Source organism: Arvicanthis niloticus, chromosome 5 (assembly GCF_011762505.2).
Source record: "Arvicanthis niloticus isolate mArvNil1 chromosome 5, mArvNil1.pat.X, whole genome shotgun sequence".
Classification (NCBI taxonomy): domain Eukaryota; kingdom Metazoa; phylum Chordata; class Mammalia; order Rodentia; family Muridae; genus Arvicanthis; species Arvicanthis niloticus.
The window spans coordinates 47240682-47261052 of NC_047662.1; the positions used below are offsets into that span (position 1 = coordinate 47240682).

General features: G+C 41.9%; 2 protein-coding genes across 9 annotated transcripts in view; both read left to right on the forward strand.

The window, feature by feature from the left end:
• Positions 1-6309, forward strand: part of Dnai4 (dynein axonemal intermediate chain 4) — a 77394-nt gene extending 71085 nt beyond the window's left edge. For 4 of the 7 annotated variants that reach the window (XM_076934567.1, XM_076934568.1, XM_034503830.2 and 1 more), the window contains 2 exons: positions 1345-1386; positions 2621-6309. In XM_076934567.1, coding sequence (XP_076790682.1) covers positions 1345-1386; positions 2621-2629 — 51 coding nt within the window. In that variant the 3' untranslated portion in view covers positions 2630-6309. Of the gene's footprint in view, positions 1-1344 lie in introns of all 7 variants that reach the window. The other 3 variants (XR_013110560.1, XR_013110561.1, XM_076934570.1) reach the window with 3 other exon arrangements.
• On the forward strand, positions 4906-18273 carry Insl5 (insulin like 5). 2 transcript variants are annotated; one of them, XM_076934579.1, is made up of 4 exons: positions 4906-5045; positions 14440-14720; positions 14935-15110; positions 17805-18273. In XM_076934579.1, the coding sequence occupies exons 3-4, from the start codon at positions 14936-14938 to the stop codon at positions 18035-18037; spliced, it is 408 nt and encodes a 135-aa protein (XP_076790694.1). In that variant the 5' UTR covers positions 4906-5045; positions 14440-14720; position 14935; the 3' UTR covers positions 18038-18273. The 2 variants fall into 2 exon arrangements, with proteins under 2 accessions (XP_076790694.1, XP_034359849.2); XM_034503958.2 differs by lacking the exons at positions 4906-5045; positions 14440-14720 and having other exon boundaries at positions 14738-15110.
• The last annotated feature ends 2098 nt before the right edge of the window (positions 18274-20371 follow it).

Genomic DNA, 20371 nt, shown 5'->3' on the forward strand with positions numbered 1-20371 from the left:
AATGCCTATCTTGCTTAATGGCTAACAGTAACACCAGGTTCCTATCTGACAGGAACATGAGACCGGGTCCAGGGCTTACGATTATAACTTTTTAGTATAGCTAACTGTTGGGAATATTTACCAACCATTATCTTTCATGATGGCAGAAACAGCAGCCTCTTCTTCACATGATGATGGTCAATCACTGGGTATCTTAGAAATTTTGCTTTAAAGAGTTATAGTTTAGGAATTCAGTGGAAGTTAAGTCATTGGGCCTTTTAGGAGAAAACCTTTTCTATAGCTGGTCTGTAGAGATTACCCCTGTATTCTTCATTGACTACTATGGCTCAGTGTACAGATATTCGCCATATTTTTCTGTGCTCAGGATATGTGTGTGTGTGTGTGTGTGCATGTATATACACATATGTATGTATGTGTCTGTATCCTAACTAAAGGAGAATATTTAAATGGTGGAATGTTTAAAAAATAGAGACATGTAATGTAATAGAGTACTGTTGAAAGATATGAAGGCATTCTTTGATTGGTCCGATCATGCACAGCATGACAGTGTCTGTCTTGGAGACTAAGGATACATCACTGAGAAAACTGCAGGACTCATTAGTCTGAGTGAGAGACTGATTTGAGAAGCATGTTAGGGTTGGATCTGGCTGCACTTGGCAAGGGGAAACTGTAAAATGAAGAAGTACCAGAGGCAGCGAGTGCAGTACAGACCAGGCGGTGGGAACTGACTTCGGAGATACAGTGGCTGTTGGTCTAGCATTTAGGAACAGTTGGCACTTCCATCTTCTGTCACCTTCAGGTGCTGGTTTTCTCAGGACCCTTTCTACCTTTTGGTAGAGAAGACATGCCTCTCCCGCTCAGACTTCTCATTTTTCACTCTACATGTTTTTTCTTCCTTCTCCCCCACATCTTTCGTTTTCACCCTCTTATATGCAACCATCTTGTGATTTTTCAGTACAAGTAAGTATCATTAAGTGAAAATACAAACCCACATGGAAATCAAGGAGTCAACCATTGACAGGTCAGGAAATAGAAGTGAGGAACCCCAGGCTTGGGCATGAAGGCAAACAGGAGGTGCTAAAACTGTCTTCCCATCAAATCCTTGTAAAAATGTTTGCCAAGCCTTAATAAAAGAGGCATTCCTAGGAAAGTAGCTTTATACCAGGAAGCCACTGTCATTATTAAACCTTCCTCTGCTGCCTGCCTCTTTTACAGTCTCACCGGGTGCCCATTAAACGTGGACATCTAACTTACAAACTTCAAATGGCATTTTAACGACAACTTTACTGTTCAGGTTGGATTGTATTGTTTTGTAACTGTGTTTTTTCTTTTTTCTCTTTTCAGGGAGATGTAATCAACGTGCTGCTTGGGCCCAAGACAAACCAGGCAGGATGATCTGTCACTCTTGTTACATAGTGTTGTTTTTTAGGGGAAAGGGAATAACATCATATGCTGTAAGCTTAAGATTTTGGTTTTAAGAGATCAATATGCAGTCTACAATTTCCATTTAAATTAAATTAGCTTTTATTTCAGAAACATATGATTAGTTTATAATTTAAGATAAGCTAAAGACTTATGCTGGGATTGTCTTAATTTTCTGAAGATATTTCTGCTCCATTTCTTGTCTATATTTAAAATATCTATTAGCAAATATGTATACCTATAAAATGTCCAAATAGCTTAGAAATAGTTTCTTAAAAACTTCAGACATTTTTTGAATTACTTAATCCACAGTCATTAGAAGATACAATTTCAACAATGTCAAACCAGCTTCCCAAACTCGTCTTTTGGGACTCCTGATCACACAGCCACCTCTGGGAGCACAGGGAGTACTCACACCAGACTTGGAACATCAATGCTGCCCTCCTAAATCTGAGCCCTGAAACTATACAGCTTTGTCACATGTTTGGCAAGCTATGGAACAAAACTACAGATACAAGCGTCACATTGTCTGGCTAGCCAGAATCCCACTCCCTTGTCTGCGGGTCACAATAATCTGAAATGCATTATTATCTTCCTCTGAAAGGCCAGAGTCCTCTGCAATGAAGTTTGAACCCAGACTTAAATTGTCTCAGCCAGAGAACAGAAGGTCTCAGACATACAGACTACTAGGTCAGGGTTGGCCAGTAAGGATGGGTATAACCCCCCTCACACCCACCCACACACGCAGACTTAGAAGGGGTGATTCATGTGGGTCACCCTAACAAGTGTTCCAGTGTTAAATGAGGCCACAGGGCATGACAACCTTTTCTGTAAGCTGTTTTGAATGGAGGAAAGAGGCCAGGGTGTGTAAATCTCACAAAGAATTTAGAGATCTTTTGTGTCTGTGCCGGAGAGAAGAGTCTACATAGCCATGAGAACTACCTACAACCTACTTCCCGGCCTCCATCTCTTTGGAACTGTGTTAAATGTAAGCAAGGTGATTTTAGCTGGCTCTTGGGTTTAGGTCATAAAGATTAGATATTTTCTGCTGGTCTAAGTCACTGTGGTTATCTTTCTAAAAAAATTAAACTGTGTTACTTTGAGTAATTAAAAATAAAAACTTGACTTAGTAGAAAAAAATATTCTTTTTATTTTAATGCTTTTTTTAATTTATATTTTTTCTCTTGTCTTCATCAAGCCTATCTGAAAAATAAAGGCATTATTTTGGACACTGGACAACTGATCTCAGGATTGAACCTACTCTACTTCAGTTTTTTCTCTAGATCATGAAGACTTAAATGATTGCTTCATATTATAGACTGGAAAGAATATTTTTGTGTGTTTTTTGTACTTGGGGATTTCAGAGGGAATTTCTTTGCCTGTTTCCTAGAGTAGCTTTGGTTCCTTATAGTAAACTCCATGGTATGAGAATTCTACCCATCCACTAGTCATCTCATCTGTAAGCACGTATGCAAATGTATGTGCAGTTGGGAACAGAGAGAGTGATAACTGGGCTAAGTTTAGCTCAAGGCAGTCATTACTTATGTTTGCCGTTTTCTATGAGGCATCTCTCATGCAGAGCTTACAGTTATCTGAGTCTACTGTTTAGCTAGCTGTACAGTCAGCCAATGTAGGAAAAAACGGTTGTATTCCCATAGTGTGCAATTATGCATCATATTTAACATTCATTTGGTTTACTTCTAAGCAATTATATGTAGTTACAAATGAGAAATTATAACACTTAGTATCTGCCATTTTGTATGAGGAGTTTATTTAAAAGAAAACATTGAAAGTGTAGTTATCAATATGCTAGTAATAATGCATAGTGAAGCTCTTCACAATTTACAAAACACATTCATATCCAATATCTCAGTTTATTCACCTTAGCACTCTTGAGACAATTAAAACAAACTGTTATAACAGTATTATCTGTTTCCCAGAAGACAATCTGAGGCTTAAAGAAGTAAGACCACACACTGAAGAACTTTCACTGCCAACTTGAAAGGATGGGACTCAGATTCCCTTTGCTTTGTTTTTGTTTAGTTTGTTGTTCTGAAGATAAGGTCTTCATAAAGTCCAGGCTGAACCCAAACTCACGATCCTCCTGCCTCCACCTCCAGAGTGTTGAGATTGCAGGCAGGCCTGTATCACTACCCTGGGTTCTGGATGTTCTTATACTCACTCTCCTGCTGTATAAGTGGTTACCATGGTATAAGTGGTTACTGCTGTTTAAGTGGTTACTGTTGTATAAGTGGTTACTGTTGCATAAGTAGTTACTGTTGTGTAAGTCGTTACTATTGTGTAAGTGGTTACTATTGTGTAAGTGGTTACTATTGTGTAAGTGGTTACTATTGTGTAAGTGGTTACTCTTTAAGTGCTTATTCTATTGTATAAGTAGAATATTTACTTGGCTTCTGAGACCTATTGCAGAATACAGCATGCATAAATTTTATATTTTAAGGTTTAATCCAAAAATGATATTACTTATTAACCTGATTTTCTCAGTGTATACTGGGCCATGATGACATGTGTCTTTTCTGTGGAGAACTTTCCAACTCCCAATTCGTCATTCTTAAATGCTCAGCTCATGTCCCACCTTCTCCAGACAGCACTTTCTACAGTCCCATCCATAAGATTGACCAAAAGAAATTTGTTCTTTCTTTGGTGATTGGGGGTGCTTTTTTGGAAAATACAGAATCTCACTCTGTAGCTCAGGCAAACCTTGAACTTGTGACCGTCCCACCCCCACTTCCCTCATGGCTCTTTGCTAACTGTTCTCAGGCCTCCATGGAGTTGGTTTCCCCCTTGACACTGGCTCACAAGTGACTGTTGAGGACTCTGCAGAAGTTTACATCTTAACTATTACTTTTCTTCATGACCTCACTCCTCTCACACTGCTGGGTCTGCCTGCACAAGTTTAGAGAGGCATGTAATACATCGAAACCATCTGGCCATCCTCTAAAAACAACCAATCAGGAAAGGAATTTGGGACAAACCATACATCTTAAATTTAAAAGCAATATAGCTTTTTCTCAGGATGGAGGGCATGAGGGGAACAAGACACGTGAAAAACATGTGCAGGAAGTTGTACAAAATAGGAGAGGCAACAGGCCACTTTGAAAATCATTCCCCAAGGTAACCGGTGCTATTCAGAAGCATCTAGAGCCATCAGAGCTGAGGGGCCTACATAGGTGGGAGACCGGTCTTAACACAGAAGGACACTACAGTCATATCTAGGGAAGGGCAAGGAACTTGTGCTGACATTACCTTGTTTCATACACATTTAGTGTGACCTGGAATCAGAAAATATTTGACATATCAAAAATATAGCTATATTTCTTAGATAACAATTTTTTTAAAAATCTTTTTTACATTATTTTTAGTCATTGTCACTCTGTGTTGTGGGGGGTGGGTGGGATGGAGCATGTGTGAAGATCAGAGGACAACTTACTGAAGTTAGTTCTTTCCTTCCATCGTGTAGATGACTGAATTTCTAAACTGGAACTCATACCTGCTATGGTAAGCGTTGGTGAGATCAGTCGCTTAGTGCCTCACTTTCTCCTGGACAGTAAGCTCCTTGAAGAGAGTGCTAATGTTCTGGGCTCACCACACTACCGCATCAAGTAAGATTGCAAGAAATACCTTTTGAATGCAAGGGTCGGAAACTATAGCTTCCTTCCTGCAGGTCCTCATCACAATGTGGTTCAATATTGTGAATTTCCTCAGAACCCTAAGAAAACATTTTAGCATCAGAGAAGGTAAAATCTTGTATCTTTAGTACTTATAGAGGACATAGAATCAGCATGGAAAGTTCATGAACATAGCATAGCTTTTCTTCATTTTGTTTTCATAAAATCCATTTGTCCCCTCATTATAAAAAGTAGTAATAAACCCATGATCACTGTGTGTGTGTGTGTGTGTGTGTGTGTGAAGATTGCTATTACTTTGTGTGATTATGTTCTCGTGAGGTTATTTAATGTAAATGTAAAACATGTAAGGAAGTGGCTGCACAGCTCATTCTGATCACCCAGAGTGGAGTCTCTTGAGAGCCTCTTTACCTTGCATGTTCTGCTGCGCCTTCTCCTCCCCTGCAGGAGATGCATGTTGATGTTGTCCTGGTGACCTTATTGACTTCTTCCTGTAACATTTAGGCTTCACAGTCTGTTTGTCCAGGACTTCGTTTCAAATTCCCTCCGAACTTATAAAGCCTTTACTACCAAATTAGCTTTTATGTGGTAACTCATTGTGTTGTAAAACTAAAAGGATGATTGTTTACATGAGACCAATTTTTAGATTGAACAGAAAATGCAATATGTCCACTAAGTCTGACATATTTAGAAAAAAAAAAAAAAAACATTGTTGTGACACTTAGAAAAATGAGTGTTTGTTTTTAAAACTTGCCAAAAAAAGATATGCAACATCAAAAACAACTCGTGAAAATCCTGTATTTTCATCAAATATGTGAATTTGACTTTGGGTACATTTAACTGTAAGAAGATATGGTATTATTATCCCAGAAGAAGAATCCAGGGTGAGTCCTTGAGAGACCTACATCAGAACTCTGATGTAGATAGGGACAGAGACAAAGATAAATAGACGGAATTGGGAGTTTTCTTCTTTGGTTGTTGTTTATTTGGGTGTTGGGAGTGGAATCCAATAAGACCAGGCAAGCATACTATGCTGAGCTATCCCTTAGCGCTCTCTAATTTTTTTAAATGTTGAAACAGAGTCTCACTGGGTACCCAGCTGTCCTTAAACTTACTCTGTAGGCCAAAGAACCCTTGAACTCATCATCCTCCAGGTTCGACTTCCTGAATAGAAGGAATTTTAGACCTGCCCTTCACTATCAGGGCCAGATCAATTCTATTAAATTTTCCAAACTGTACATATGCTTTGATTGTTTATTGTCTTTATTTCTAAACACTCAAAATGACAACAAAATACAAAATTGCTGTTCTGTACACACTCGAAGCTTTAACAATTACTGTTTTCTGAGTATATCTTAAAACACACACATATGTGAGCTTACAATTAAATCACCCATTCATTCACAGATAAGCTAATTGATTCAATTTTTCCCTTTTTCTTTTAAAAGCAGGACCTTATATAGCCCACCCTAATCTCAGACTTGGTGTGTAGCCAGGACAGCCTTGGTTTTTTGATCTTTCTTGCTTCCACCTTCCAACTGCTAGGATCTAGCATGCACCCGCTGTGTCTAGCATTGATTCTATATATTGACTTCTGTGAGTGAAACACAGTGAACATGGAGTGCAGGAGCCTCAGTGCCCCATCCAACAGGGCATTGAACAGAGTCCGGGAGATCACCTGAAAGAGAGAATGGGGGAAACAGGCGAATGCAAAGAACGAGCGGCTTCTCTACAGTCTGATCAAACCACTGATTTTTATTTTTTTTCTCACAAGGGTTATATACACATAAAGACAGGATGTGGGGAAGGGGATGACCCAGGAGTGTGTAGGTGTTCAGGGGAAGTCCAGATATCTTCCAGAGCAGGGTATCTATCGGCTGGGTGAAGGTTCAAGGAACAGGTCACTATGACTCTGCCTATGATTCACTTGTCCTTATCTAAGTTGGTACTGTCTGCCAAGGCTACCCATCCACAAGATCTATGACTATCCAGGCTGGTAAATTTCCACCAAGACTACTTGTTTACAAGATCTTTAGTCATCTGTTCAGTGTTTTTCCACAGAGACCAAGACTTTGTGCTAGCAGGCTGATTTAGGCCTATGGCTAATTTTAGGCCTTTAGTCTTTAAGCAAGGCGGCCCCCGACACCTCAGTATCCTGAGTTAATTTCTTTCGGATGCATACCCAGCAGTGGAATTTCTGGGTTACGTGATGCATTTACTTTTGAGGAGGAAGCTCTACCTGTCTGCAACAAAGCTACCAAATTCAAATTTTCCCATTTGTGTGCTGCTGATCTCATGTTTGCATGTTTTTGACCATTGTGTATCTTCTTTTAAAAAGATCTATTTCTCTGGTCATTTTAAAATATAAATCAAATCTAAAACTTTAGTAGTACATGTGCGTATGCTCATGGGTGTGCATGCTACAACATACACGTGCATGCAGAGGACAACTTTCGAGAGTTCTCTTCTCCCATGTTGATTCCTGTGAGCAAACTCAGGCCCTCAGCGTTGCCAGCAGCAGCGCATCCACTTCCCAGCAGTCTCTCTCTCGGCCAGCTTTGCCCATTTTCAGATCAAAGCATTTGTTATTGTTTATTATTTTATACTGGTGTTGTCTCTGTTGTGCTATTGAGTTGCATGTTATTTGCTTATTCTGATTTCTTCTAGTAGGCCATTTAAAATCACTAAATGAATTATTAGAAAGTTTAATCCATAACACTGTGCAAAAAGTTATATATACACACACTTCAAAATCCTCCCTGCACTTGTAGAGGAGAAGAGATTAAGATTTGAAGGAGGAAAGAAGTTTCAGCCTGAGGAAAAGTCTGGAAAGCAAAAGAGGGCAGAGAAAGTCAGTCTGTGAAGTGTTTGCCTCATCTGAGACAACAGGACCTGACCTAGTAGACAAAGGCCAGATCGGGAAGCTCTCCTCCTCTCCTCTCCTCTCCTCTCCTCTCCTCTCCTCTCCTCTCCTCTCCTCTCCTCTCCTCTCCTCTCCTCTCCTCTCCTCTCCTCTCCTCTCCTCTCCTCTCCTCCTCTCCTCCTCCTCTCCTCCTCCTCTCCTCCTCCTCTCCTCCTCCTCTCCTCCTCCTCTCCTCCTCCTCTCCTCCTCCTCTCCTCCTCCTCTCCTCCTCCTCTCCTCCTCCTCTCCTCCTCCTCTCCTCCTCCTCTCCTCCTCCTCTCCTCCTCCTCTCCTCCTCCTCTCCTCCTCCCCTCCTCCTCTCCTCCTCTCCTCCTCTCCTCTTCCTCTCCTCCTCTCCTCCTCCTCTCCTCCTCTCCTCCTCCTCTCCTCCTCTCCTCCTCTCCTCCTCCTCTCCTCCTCTCCTCTCCTCTCCTCCTCTCCTCCTCCTCTCCTCCTCCTCCTCCTCTCCTCCTCTCCTCCTCTCCTCCTCTCCTCCTCTCCTCCTCTCCTCCTCTCCTCCTCTCCTCCTCTCCTCCTCTCCTCCTCTCCTCCTCCTCTCCTCCTCTCCTCCTCTCTTCCTCTCTTCCTCTCTTCCTCTCCTCCTCCTCCTCCTCTCCTCCTCTCCTCCTCTCCTCCTCTCTTCCTCTCTTCCTCTCCTCCTCCTCCTCCTCTCCTCCTCTCCTCCTCCTCCTCCTCTCCTCCTCTCCTCCTCCTCTCCTCCTCTCCTCCTCTCTTCCTCTCTTTCTCTCCTCCTCCTCCTCCTCTCCTCCTCTCCTCCTCCTCCTCCTCTCCTCCTCTCCTCCTCTCCTCCTCTCCTCCTCTCCTCCTCTCCTCCTCTCCTCCTCTCCTCCTCTCCTCCTCTCCTCCCCTCCCCTCCCCTCCCTTCCCATTCCCTCCCCCTCCTTTCCCCTGTCATTCATACTCCTCTTTCCTCTCTCTCTCTCTCCTCTCTGTTTCTCTCTCCTCTCTCTCTTTCCTCCTCCTCTCTTTGTCTTATCTCTTCCCTCCCCACCACCATGTATGTGTGTGTGTGTGTGTGTGTGTGTGTGTATGTGTATGTGGCATGCACATGAAACAGCACATAGACAGATGTCAGAAGACAATATGGAGTGTCAATCCTTACCTGTCACCTTGTTTGAAACAAGGCCTCTTGTGGTCTGCTACATAACAGCTTTGCATGGCTTCCAGGGGTTTGAACTCATGTCCTCATGCTTGATGTACAACCACGGTTCCCCCTGAGCCATGTCTCACCCATTCTCCCATCATGAACTCTCTTGTTGCTATGTGAAGTAGTTGTTTTTTCTGGGTTTTCCTTGAGGGGTGAGGGTGTTAACTTTGGGTCATTACCATATGAAAGATTATCCTGTTTACAGTCCAGAAAGTGAATTGATAACAAGGCTGATACAGAGGCCCCTGTAGTAATTCAAATGGAACTTGGGGATCAAGATATAGAGGATAGAGAACAACAAACGGATGACAGAAATTCAGAAAACAGAAGTTAACCCAAGTAGAAACTTTGTGATTTGATGGATGTTTACGTACAGAGAATATTTCAGTCAATAGATAATAGGAATTACAAGTTTTAATGACTCCCAGGTATCAATAGCTTTGTCATGAGAGTTCCCACTAGAATTTGCCAAGAATCATATTAGGGACTGGAGAGATGGCTCAGTGGTTAACCACTCTTATCTAGGACCTGAGTTTCTTTCCCATTTTCCACATTACATAACTTACATATAAGTTCAGTCTCAGAGGAGTTGGCATCTTTCGACATCCGTACAAATGTAACAAACACATGCACACATAAATTGTGTGTAATTTTAAAAACATGCTCGCTTTTTTTTTTTTTTTTTGAACTCTACCTGAGCTCTCAGCTGGGCTCTGTGATCAACAGTGGCCTGCCTCACTCAGCTGCCAATTGCTAGCTGATGTTTTTTTTCTATCAACACAGGGAGCTGCAATAGCTCTCCACTGGCCAACCACACTGCCTGTGCCCTTTCTCTTGCCTACCTGAGTCACTGCAGATGTAAAACAGTGGACAATCTTAATATTTTAGAACTAGCCAGATGACTCAATTGCTGGGTGCAGAATCTATTGCTTAAATTCATCAGATATCCTATATCAGAATTCAGCCAGTGGCAGAGGCCACTACGGGTTCTAGTTTCCCCCCAGGCCTTACATAGTTCATGTTCCTCTCTCCAAAACCTGGCTGAAAAAGCCCTCTCTCTATCTCGTCCCCTCCTCTTCCTCCTGGACCCTGAAATCCCTCCTTTTTCTCTTCGCCCAGAGACCAGCTTTTGCCTTCTTGACATAATCAAGAAATAATTGGAACCAGATTTTGGTATCAGCTTCTCCTGGCTCGGTTGTTAAGAACACTGGCTGTTCTTCCCAAGAAATCTGCCCTATTCTAGCCTCCTAGGGAAAACCCATGGGACACAGACAGACATGCAGATAAAACACCCATACACATAAAAAGAAACTTCAAAATATTTTAAAGTAAACTCTCTGTGTCATTATAAACATTTTGTATATCTACAAAGATGTAACTATAAGATGATTATATTGGGATAAACCAGGTTATGCTGTTTTAATCAATAATTCCTAAATCTCAGTGATTTTATACAATGACATCTTTCTCATTCATATCTCATGTCCCATGTAGATAGAAGGATGCTCTCCTCCTGGACTGACTTAGCAACTAAGTTTCAACATTAAGAATGTGCTGGTCAGGGAGAGGAAAAGAGGGCTGGGGAGGCGAAGAGAGTGGAGAGGAAAACCAGAGCTGAAGAATCTCAGAGATAGCCTTGCTTTAGCTTAGAGAAGAGGCATAGTTAGGAAATTTCCAAGTTAACACTTCTCCCATGTATGTGATCCTAGAAAGTCCTTTGAGAAGTTGATTTATATCTGTGACAGTAGTGAATTTCTATAGCAGACATATTTCTAGTTCTTCTTGGGCATGCAGTAGGATTGTCTTTCTTTGCCTAATGATATTCATGCAGAAAATGTCTATACTATTTTATCTCAACAAAACCCCAACACTTTTTAAATCCTTTCCAAGGGGAGTTTTACATTTATTATTTGTTGGGCATCGTGGATCATGCTACATGCCTAACTCTTTGACTCATTTCAGCTTCACAGTAAATAAACTTACTGTGAGAGCCTGAACATTCGTATTTAAATATGAGAAATAAAAAGCACATTTTGAAATTGTAACTCTCAAGGTGATGTTAGGAGAAGCAGCCTCTGGGAGGTGTGGAGAACACAAGGACAGCGCCCTCCTGGCTGAGACTATACTGTTCTTAGAGAAGTCCCAAAGAGCTGGTTTACCCCTTCTGCTGGGTCAAAGCACAGTGGGAGATCATTAGTCTTCAACCAAGAAAAGGGACCTCCCCAGAATCTCACTATACTGCTACCTGGTCCCTGCCATTTTCAACTTCCAGAATACATTTCTAGGTTTATACACTTTCCAACTGCTGGTAGGTATTTTGTTCCTGCAGTCTCTGAGCGAACTAAGGCACATCAAATGTAAGTGGAGAGCAAATGGAAGCAACTACTAGACAAGTCGACCACTGGGCAAAAAGAATTGAATGTCCCAGGAGTGTGAACAGATAGGTCTCGAGATGGGAAGATTTCCCTTGGTGATTCTCTCTAATCAAACCTCAAAATACTTAGGAGGCCTTCTATCTGGACTTAAGTGAAGAATCTTAAAGACCAAGTTGTTCATGTTATATAGATAATGACAAATCAAAATATTTTGTTTGATTTTATTTTCATTTCACGTGTGTTGATGTAGTGTGAATTTAATATCCCATGGTTAATAACTAGTGCTGGAAATTAATATGGAGGCAGTTAACTTTTAACCAGCTACTATCCAAGTAAAAGACACGGAGACCTTTAGGGTTACAACAAGCTTTAAGCCTTGTACTCGTGAGAATCTACCAGAGGCAACCAGATCTTGGGATATATAATATAGCATTTGAATACATAGCAATAGTCCAAACCCCAACATGTTGATGTTTTGCATGCATGTATGGCTGCATGAGGGTGCTGAATTCTCTAGAACTGCAATTACAGTGTGAGCTGCCATGTGGGTGGTAAGACTTGAACCTGGGTCTTCCTGAAGAGTAGCCAGTGCTCTTAACTACTGAGTCGTCTCTCCAACCCCTATTTTATTGTGTGTAATGTGATTGATTTTCTTTTTTACATAAAGGAATTATTTTAATATATTTACAAACTATTTCTTGAGAATTGCATACACAATGTATTTAAATCACACTTATCCCTACTTCCCTCTTCAACTCCTCTAAGAACCCTAACTCTATCCCAGTCCCAACTTCATGTCTGTTTTAAAAATAATTTACTGAGTTCAATTAGTGCTGCCCATATATACCTGGGTATGGGACCATTCACTGGAGCATGGTTATCCTAGCAGGGACCATACTCTTAAAGAAGACTGACTCCTCCTATCTTAGCCATCAGCAACTCTCAGTTAATACTATGTCCATTTACCAGAATAGTAATAGGTTGGACTTTTAGGGCCTATGAGCTACACAGCCAGGGGTTCCTGTTCATAGCACCAGTCATGAATTTCCTCCTGTAGAGCAGACCTTACATCAAATCAGAAAGGTGGTTGGTTACCCCTATATAATACATGCCATCATTGCAGCCGTGGCACATCTTAACATGTCAGTCATTATTATAGCTCACAAGATTCACAGCTTGGTAAGACAATTGGTGACTTTTCTCTCCTAGCATCTGGCATAGAAACTTCCAGATCTGTGAGAGCTAGCCAGGGAAGCAATTTCCAGGTCAGTATCAGCTTGATTTGTTCAAATTTTATGACCAAAGTGTGTGGTATATCCAACAATGTCTAACTGCCAAGTTCTGGTAGGTAACCAAGAACAGTAGCTATAGCCTGCATTATTTGGGTGGTCTCGGGAAGTCTTCTTGACCAATAATTCCAGAAGAATAGCCCCTAGCCATCACTGGGATTTTTCTTGGTAACCTGTGTCTTCTGGGAGGAGCGATCTTCTCCATGTAGGACTCCAATCTTCTCCATGTAGGACTCTAATGAAACCTTTTTATATTTAGGAAACAGAAAATAGTAGGTTTTCATGCCTTTCCCCAAACATCCTTAGCGTTAGTTCCTTTATCCTACCCTCCCGCCCCTTCCCCACTTACACATCTCCTCCTGTTGCATCCCCCACAGCCTTACCACTTCTATTCTATCTCTCCTCCCTTAAGATCTGCCTCCCAATAGCAAAAGTTTTTGTTGTAGGAGTGACAGAATCAGATAATTACACCAAGACTTGGAAATTTCCAGTTCAATAGAATCCTTAAGCAATCCAAATTCAAACTTCTCAACTTACAAATGATAAAAACAAAGCAGCCAGTGTGAGGCTGACTGCCGAGGGCTCTCTTTCGTGGTCTCGGACTTCGTTGGTGTGTACATGGCCAAGATGCTGAGCTTGTCTGCACTTAGCCATGGATAGAGCTCAGACCTCGGTGACCTCCATTCACACCCCAAACTAGAGAGATCCCCGGAGAGACCCTAAGAACCACAGAAAACGGGGGGGGGGGGGGGGGACAAGAGAATATTTAGGATCTAGCAGAGCAGCTGGAGGCAACTGCAGGTTTTATTAGTTTCCAGAGTGTATTTATATTCAGATTAGGTAGCTGTCCTGGCCTGTTTTTCTGTTGCTGTGATATAATATTCTGACCAAAAGCAGCGTGGGCAAAAGGATTGTTTCAGTTTACATTTAGATGTCTCAGTCTACCACTGAGGGAAGTTTGACCAGAAGCTGAAGGCAGGGAACCAAAGGAGAAATCACGGAAGGATGGTTCTTTCTGACTCATTCTCTGGCTTGCTCCCAGACTCATGCTTAGCTAGCTTTTTTTTTTTTTTTTTTTTTTTTTTTTTTTTAAATAGAGCCCAGGACCACCTGTGTAGGGATAGTACCACATGCAGTGGATTGAACCCTCCCACCTCAATCATCAATTAGGATGATTGAGATAATGGCTGCAAGTCAGTCTGATGGATAAAGCTGGAATTGAGACATTCTTGTTCTCAAATGACTCTGGGCAAACTCCTGGTTTAGATAAAGGCTTTAACTGGTTTACCAAAAGTTTAACTTGTTTACCAAAAGAATTATTTCATCATTTAGCATTTTGGGAATACACATTTGGTTTTATTATAATATGCTGAGACAGACAAATCCAACTCACAGGTTAAGGATGTCAAGGAGCATTCTAGTCACAAAGATTCTGAGCTCTGAAGAAGTTCTCTCTCCTAGTCTATTCTGATCCTGAGGTAGGATGGTAGCCAAGAAATAAGTAAGTGTTGATATGTAAAGCAGGACAGGCATTGTCTCAACACTTCTGTAGGGTAGTACTATTATTACCAACATTTTTAAAAACTAAGACTTAATAAAATAATAAAATACTTAAATAACTTGCTTTACATTCTAGATCTGGTGGGAGGAAAGCCAGGAATCAAATCTGAGTCTGACAGACCTCATCGATGTGTGACTTCCCACGGCATTGACTTCGAGCAGCTTTTGCTCCCCGGAAGCCTCCATCAGATGGTGTCTCCCATGCTGGAGAGTTACCATTATTGACTTTCAGAGTTTAAAGCTTGCTCTATGTCAGTCAGCAAATGTAAAGTGGGCCCTGAAGCTCATATGTCCCTGCTTCCAAAAGCCTTCTATTACCAAGGCAACTCCCGAGAAGATGCAGCAATGCTAAGTGAGGTGTGTTCAGATGCCTGAGTAACCAGCAATAATCATAAAAGCACATGGCTAGCCTTCCACACTGTCACCTGTGTGCTTAGTAAATACTGTTAAAATAAGGACTGACCAATAAAGCATCACAGGGATTGGTATAAATGGCCCAAGTGGGTGAAACAACTTCAAAACTTTGGGCACTGCTGACCAACAACATCGATTCTCATTTGCTCTCTGGCAGGATGAGGGGCCCCGCTCTTGCTCTGTTTCTCTTCTTAGTTCTGTTGGCTGTGGTGGAAGGAAGCAGCAGGCAGACTGTGAAACTCTGTGGCCTGGACTACGTGAGAACAGTCATCTACATCTGTGCCAGCTCACGGTGGAGGCGACACCTGGAGGGGGCTCTCCACGCTCAACAAGGTATTGAACTCACGCACCTTCCTTTTGTCTAGACCCCCTCTTTTTTTAGCCACCCCACCTCAACCCCAGTTTTCTTAGTAGCTATTTCTCTAAGAAATTCTGATCCACTTGCATATCAATGTTGGGACTTAATCATCAAAATATATTACGGAATTTGGCCTGGCAAAAAGGCAAACGTGCTACATTTTAAAAAGCAACACACTGCTGTTCTTCAGTCTTTTGAATAAAACTGGTTCATCGCATGGGGCTTCAGTGAGCTCAGCGTGTATGGGCAGAGCAGTGAAGGCTGTAGAGAGGCCAGACATCTGTCTGCACACAGATGATTACAGAGCATATCAGGTTAGAGTTCAGGCAAGTGGCAAACGAGGGGAAGGGGAAGGACCTGAATCAGCCAACCACATATTAAGTACCAGGCAATTTCCCAGGCAACACAACACTTAGCTTTCTTTTCAAGCTCGTGTGAAGTACGTCATGCTGCTGCTGTTTGTCCTTTATCACGGAGAAAACTGCTTACCCAGACACTCAGCAATGGGGGCAGAAAACAAGCCAGGCTGATCTGCCTCCGGAGCTGACGTCATTGTTATTACATACTGTGCCCCAGATGAAGAAAAGGCTTCTATAGATACTTACATCATGGAGAAGGTGGAATTCGACAGAGGTCCTGAAGGGCCTGTCAAATCTGAGAAGTTGTGGGGCAGGAATTAGGAGGATTGTGAGCAATAGGGAATGCATGAATTCCCAGAATGCCTTGTCAACCTGTTATTGTAGCAGTAGTGATGTGTGACATCACAGAACTTCTGCTTTCAATTCAAGGAACTTAGAAGATTAGCTGAAATTCTTTTTGCCAATTTTATAATGAATTATTTGATAAAGGGTTGGAGACATGATCCAGAGGCCCATGTTAGGCAGCTCACAAATGTCTGTAATCCCAGCTCCAGGGGATTTGATGCCTTAGGCCCTATTGGGCACCTGTAATCATGCACACATACACACAACCTTATACATACATAACATAACACATACATGCACCCTTAATATATATACACACATAATTATAAATAATAAAAACGACAGCGTAAAACTATGAGGTAGAATGTATTCAAGGTTCTATTATTTTAAGTTGGCAGAACATGGATTTATCATGTATGTAACATGTGACTGATGCACAATGGCTAAATCTGGCTAATTCACAAACAGTACCTATTTGTCACCTACATTACCTATTATTTTCTCATGGTGAGAACACTGAAAATGTATGCTCTAAGTAACGTCAGGAATGCATGTGTTGCTGTTGATCACAGCCACCACATTGTACAGTCGATCTCTTTAACTTATTCCTCCTGGTTCCATGAAACTTAGCTCTCCTTCTCCGTCCCTGGACACCTGAGTCACCCTTAAACAGCCATCACTCTCCTTTTGCTCCCATGGCCTTGGCATTGCAGATCTCTCATAAGTGAGACCATGCAACATTGCTCTTTGGTGCCCAGCTCCCAACTCTGCTTGAATAATGGGTGCCATTGCCTTTATTTTCTAATAAAGACTTAGGAAATGAATGGCATGTGAATACTGAAGCCACATGTATGATGGTAAAGGTTTCAGCTTGGCTTAAAAGGACTTAGGAAAACAGAAGATATTAGGGAATTGCCAACAATATTCATATTTCAGTGGGATAATATCTTGAGATGTGATAAAGTTGTCCTTACCACATTAATACATATACATAATACATAGTTCGTACAGACCTTGTCAGAAATAGGTGCTTTTTAAACTTTAAAAAAACAAAGAGTTGTCGTCGATTTTGAAACAGCACATGAAGACACAATAGGAAACTGTATTGAAGAATCTCTGAATATACAAAGCAGTAAAATGAAAGTTTTATAAATTTTTCTTTTTACATTGTTAAAACATTATAACTATTATTATTATTATTATTATTATTATTATTATTATTATTATTGTGAGGATGTGTGCCTGTGTGTATATATGATGTGTGTACAAGCACATAATTCCACAGTATGTGTGCTGAGTTAGGAGCACAACTTTGTGGAGTCAGCTCTCTCCTTCCCTCTTCATGTGGATCAAAGTCAAGCCTAGGCTTTCCTTGTCGGGCTGCAAGTACCCCCACCCCCCACCCACTGAGCCATCTTACTGGCCCTATCTCCTTTTGAAATTACTGAAATCCTATCACTCAAAACTTCCAAAGGTGTCTAGTGTATTTTCCTTAACATTATTTATCTGATCAATTACTAGTCGACCAACTACCATTCTTTCTTGTGGTTTTTGTTTAAACACAAGCCAGAGGAGCTTGAATACAGACATTGGGAACAACATTTAGATTGAACAGTGTGGCCTGTGCTTCAGCTTCAGATATAAAATGGAAATCTCACTGATCAGCTCTGCAAGGCGTCCCCAGGGTTTTTGTTACTGTTGTTGTCTTGCTTCTATCTAATTAATTACATCTCTTATGACTAATTATATAGCTTATTGCTAATTATAACTAATATCTTTGGAAATATCTAATTTCGCATGGACCAGAGGCGGCTGGTAACATTTGCTGCTAGCCAACTGACACCGCTATCTTTCGACATCTGTAAAATGAAGAGCCAGCATGACCCAGCTCTTCCTGAAGTGCTGGTCTTTGGTGCTTTCTTGTTAAAGTTTGTTAAGGTAGTGTGGTGCTTTTCTCTCTTACAGCTGAGACAAGAAACCACCTCCAGCTCCTAGACAGACAGGAGACATCCAAGGGAACTCTGGAGCACAACCTTCCCAGGGTGGATATCTCAGGACAGGAGCTTGTTCGAGATCCACAGGCACCCATGGAAGGTCTTTGGGAATTGAAGAAGCACTCAGTAGTATCCAGACGAGATTTGCAAGCTCTGTGCTGCAGGGAAGGCTGCTCCATGAGGGAGCTCAGCACCCTCTGTTAGGATGCGCCCAACCCCATGGCAGGCTTTAGCATGCATCTCGATGTTCTACCTTCGAGTCCCATGTTCAGCTTCTATCATTACAACCATGGCATTTGAGTAGACAACTCTTTCCTAAAAGATCTATTATGACTTAAAGCCACTTTGCCGAGGCTAATCCACTCTTCTTTCTAAATTCTAACTACGTCTTTGAAATTTCAAGTGCTGTGCAAAATTGCAATAAAAATGCCTGAATCCAAGCTCACTGTGATTCTTTTTCCTTAAAAAAAAAAATGTCATAGGGGCTGGAGAGATGTCTTAGCAGTTAAGAGTGCTTGTCATTCTTGCAGAGTTCATGGGTTCAATTCCCAGCACTACAATTATTACACTCATCTGTAACTCCAGTTCTAGGGGATCTGATACCCTCTTCTGGTTTCCACTGACATTCAGTTTGCATGTGGTGTGCAGACATATATTTGTAGGCAAAGCACTCATACATGTAAAATAATATATATGTATACGTCTAAAAAACTGTTAGAGTCAATGACAGAGGATGCTCCACCAAAAAACTTATACCGGGGACTAGAGAGATGAATCAGTAGTTAAGAGCACTGTCTGTTCTTCCAGAGGACCTTGGTCCAATTCCCAGAATCATATGACAGCCTACAACTCTCTGTAACTGCTATTCCAGGGGATCTGACACCCTTTTCTGGTCTTCTTAGGCACCAGACATGTAAATATTGCAAAGCTATACATGCAAGAAGAACATCTATACACATAAACAAAAATTTAAAACAAAATTAAAACAAAAGTCATGCATCACTAAAAATAATGGTCCCCCTTGCAATTTTATGTTCTTCTTGATCGTATAAACAGTGAGGGTCCTGGGTCTGGAGTTACAGATGATTGTGAGCCACCATATGGGTTCTGGGAAACAGACTACTGTGCCTTCTGTCCAGCCCCAATCTAGACAGCTTTTACTACAGGGGATTCAAAGCCTCCCCTTCCAATGGTGGCTAAGATGGAAGAGACTGCTGTGCTGTCTCATAGGCAGGAACTATGCTTCCCTTAAGCATGGATGAAGCTTTGATAGATGGATCATCATCCTTCAGCTCCTCCAAAACATTTCTGGGAACAAAGCTCTTTGTGACATCTGAGGCAGGAGAGCAGAGCAGAGAGAGGGACATGAAGATTAGCATATGAAAGAGGTGAATTATCTATTGGGGGAAAAAGACAAGACCCACCACCACCAAGAGATACATGAAAGGGACAGAGCACACACAATTTGCAAATACAGAAGGTGGGCACTGTAAAAATGGTCAATACAATGTCACAAATCTTGTGGTCCAGGGCCTTTGAGCCTCGGACCTTTTCAGCTCTCTGGCCCACTTCAGAAATGCTTTGTTATTAAATAAACTGGGTCTAAGCCAGGTGTGGTGCTGCATGCCTTTAAACCCCGCATTTGGTAGGAAGAAGCAGACTGATCTCTGTAAACTTGAGGCCAGCCTTGTCTACATAATGAGTTCCAGATGAGACCTTGTCTTAGAACACACACACACATTCTCTCTCTCTCCATTCTCTCTCTCTCTCCCTCTCTCTCTCTCTCTCTCTCTCTCTCTCTCACACACACACACACACACACACACACACTCACACACACACACACACGCACACACAGACATACACAGACACACACACACACACACATACACACACCCTATAAGTGTTACAACTTTGAGAGGAAAGGTTTTCCCATTGCAAGTGTTGCAGCTCGGAAGGGAAAGGTATCCTGGTAGTCAGGAGCCAAGGAATATCACAGTCACACTGCACAACAAACCTCACACAAGAGATTTATTGGGAAAGACACAAAAGAACTAAGCAGGAGTCAGGCTTTTTATAGGGTTTCTTGGGAAGGCAGGATGGTGCTTTCCAGGGTGGCCTGAGATTGGTGGTTAGATCTTGAGGGGTGTTTTGTTTGTTTGTTTTGTTTTGGAAGGCTGAGCTTGGTCACCTGTGCCTCCAGAGCTGGGGCAATTAGAGTAATCTGGGCTTGGCCTAGCCACTTGCTTATGTCAAAGGGCTTACAACTCTACCACCACCACCATCACCACACCACCACCACCACCACCACCACCACCACCACCACCACCACACCACCAACACCACACCACCAACATCGACACCGACACCGACACCGACACCGACACCGACACCAACAACAACACCAACACCACCAACAACAACAACAAAAACTAGCTGTATCTACTTCTACCACTATCCTTGTGTCACTGGTCCAGTTCCTTGCTCTTAGATAGAAGAACATGGAAATCCTAGTGGGTACTTTCTGGACCCTCATCC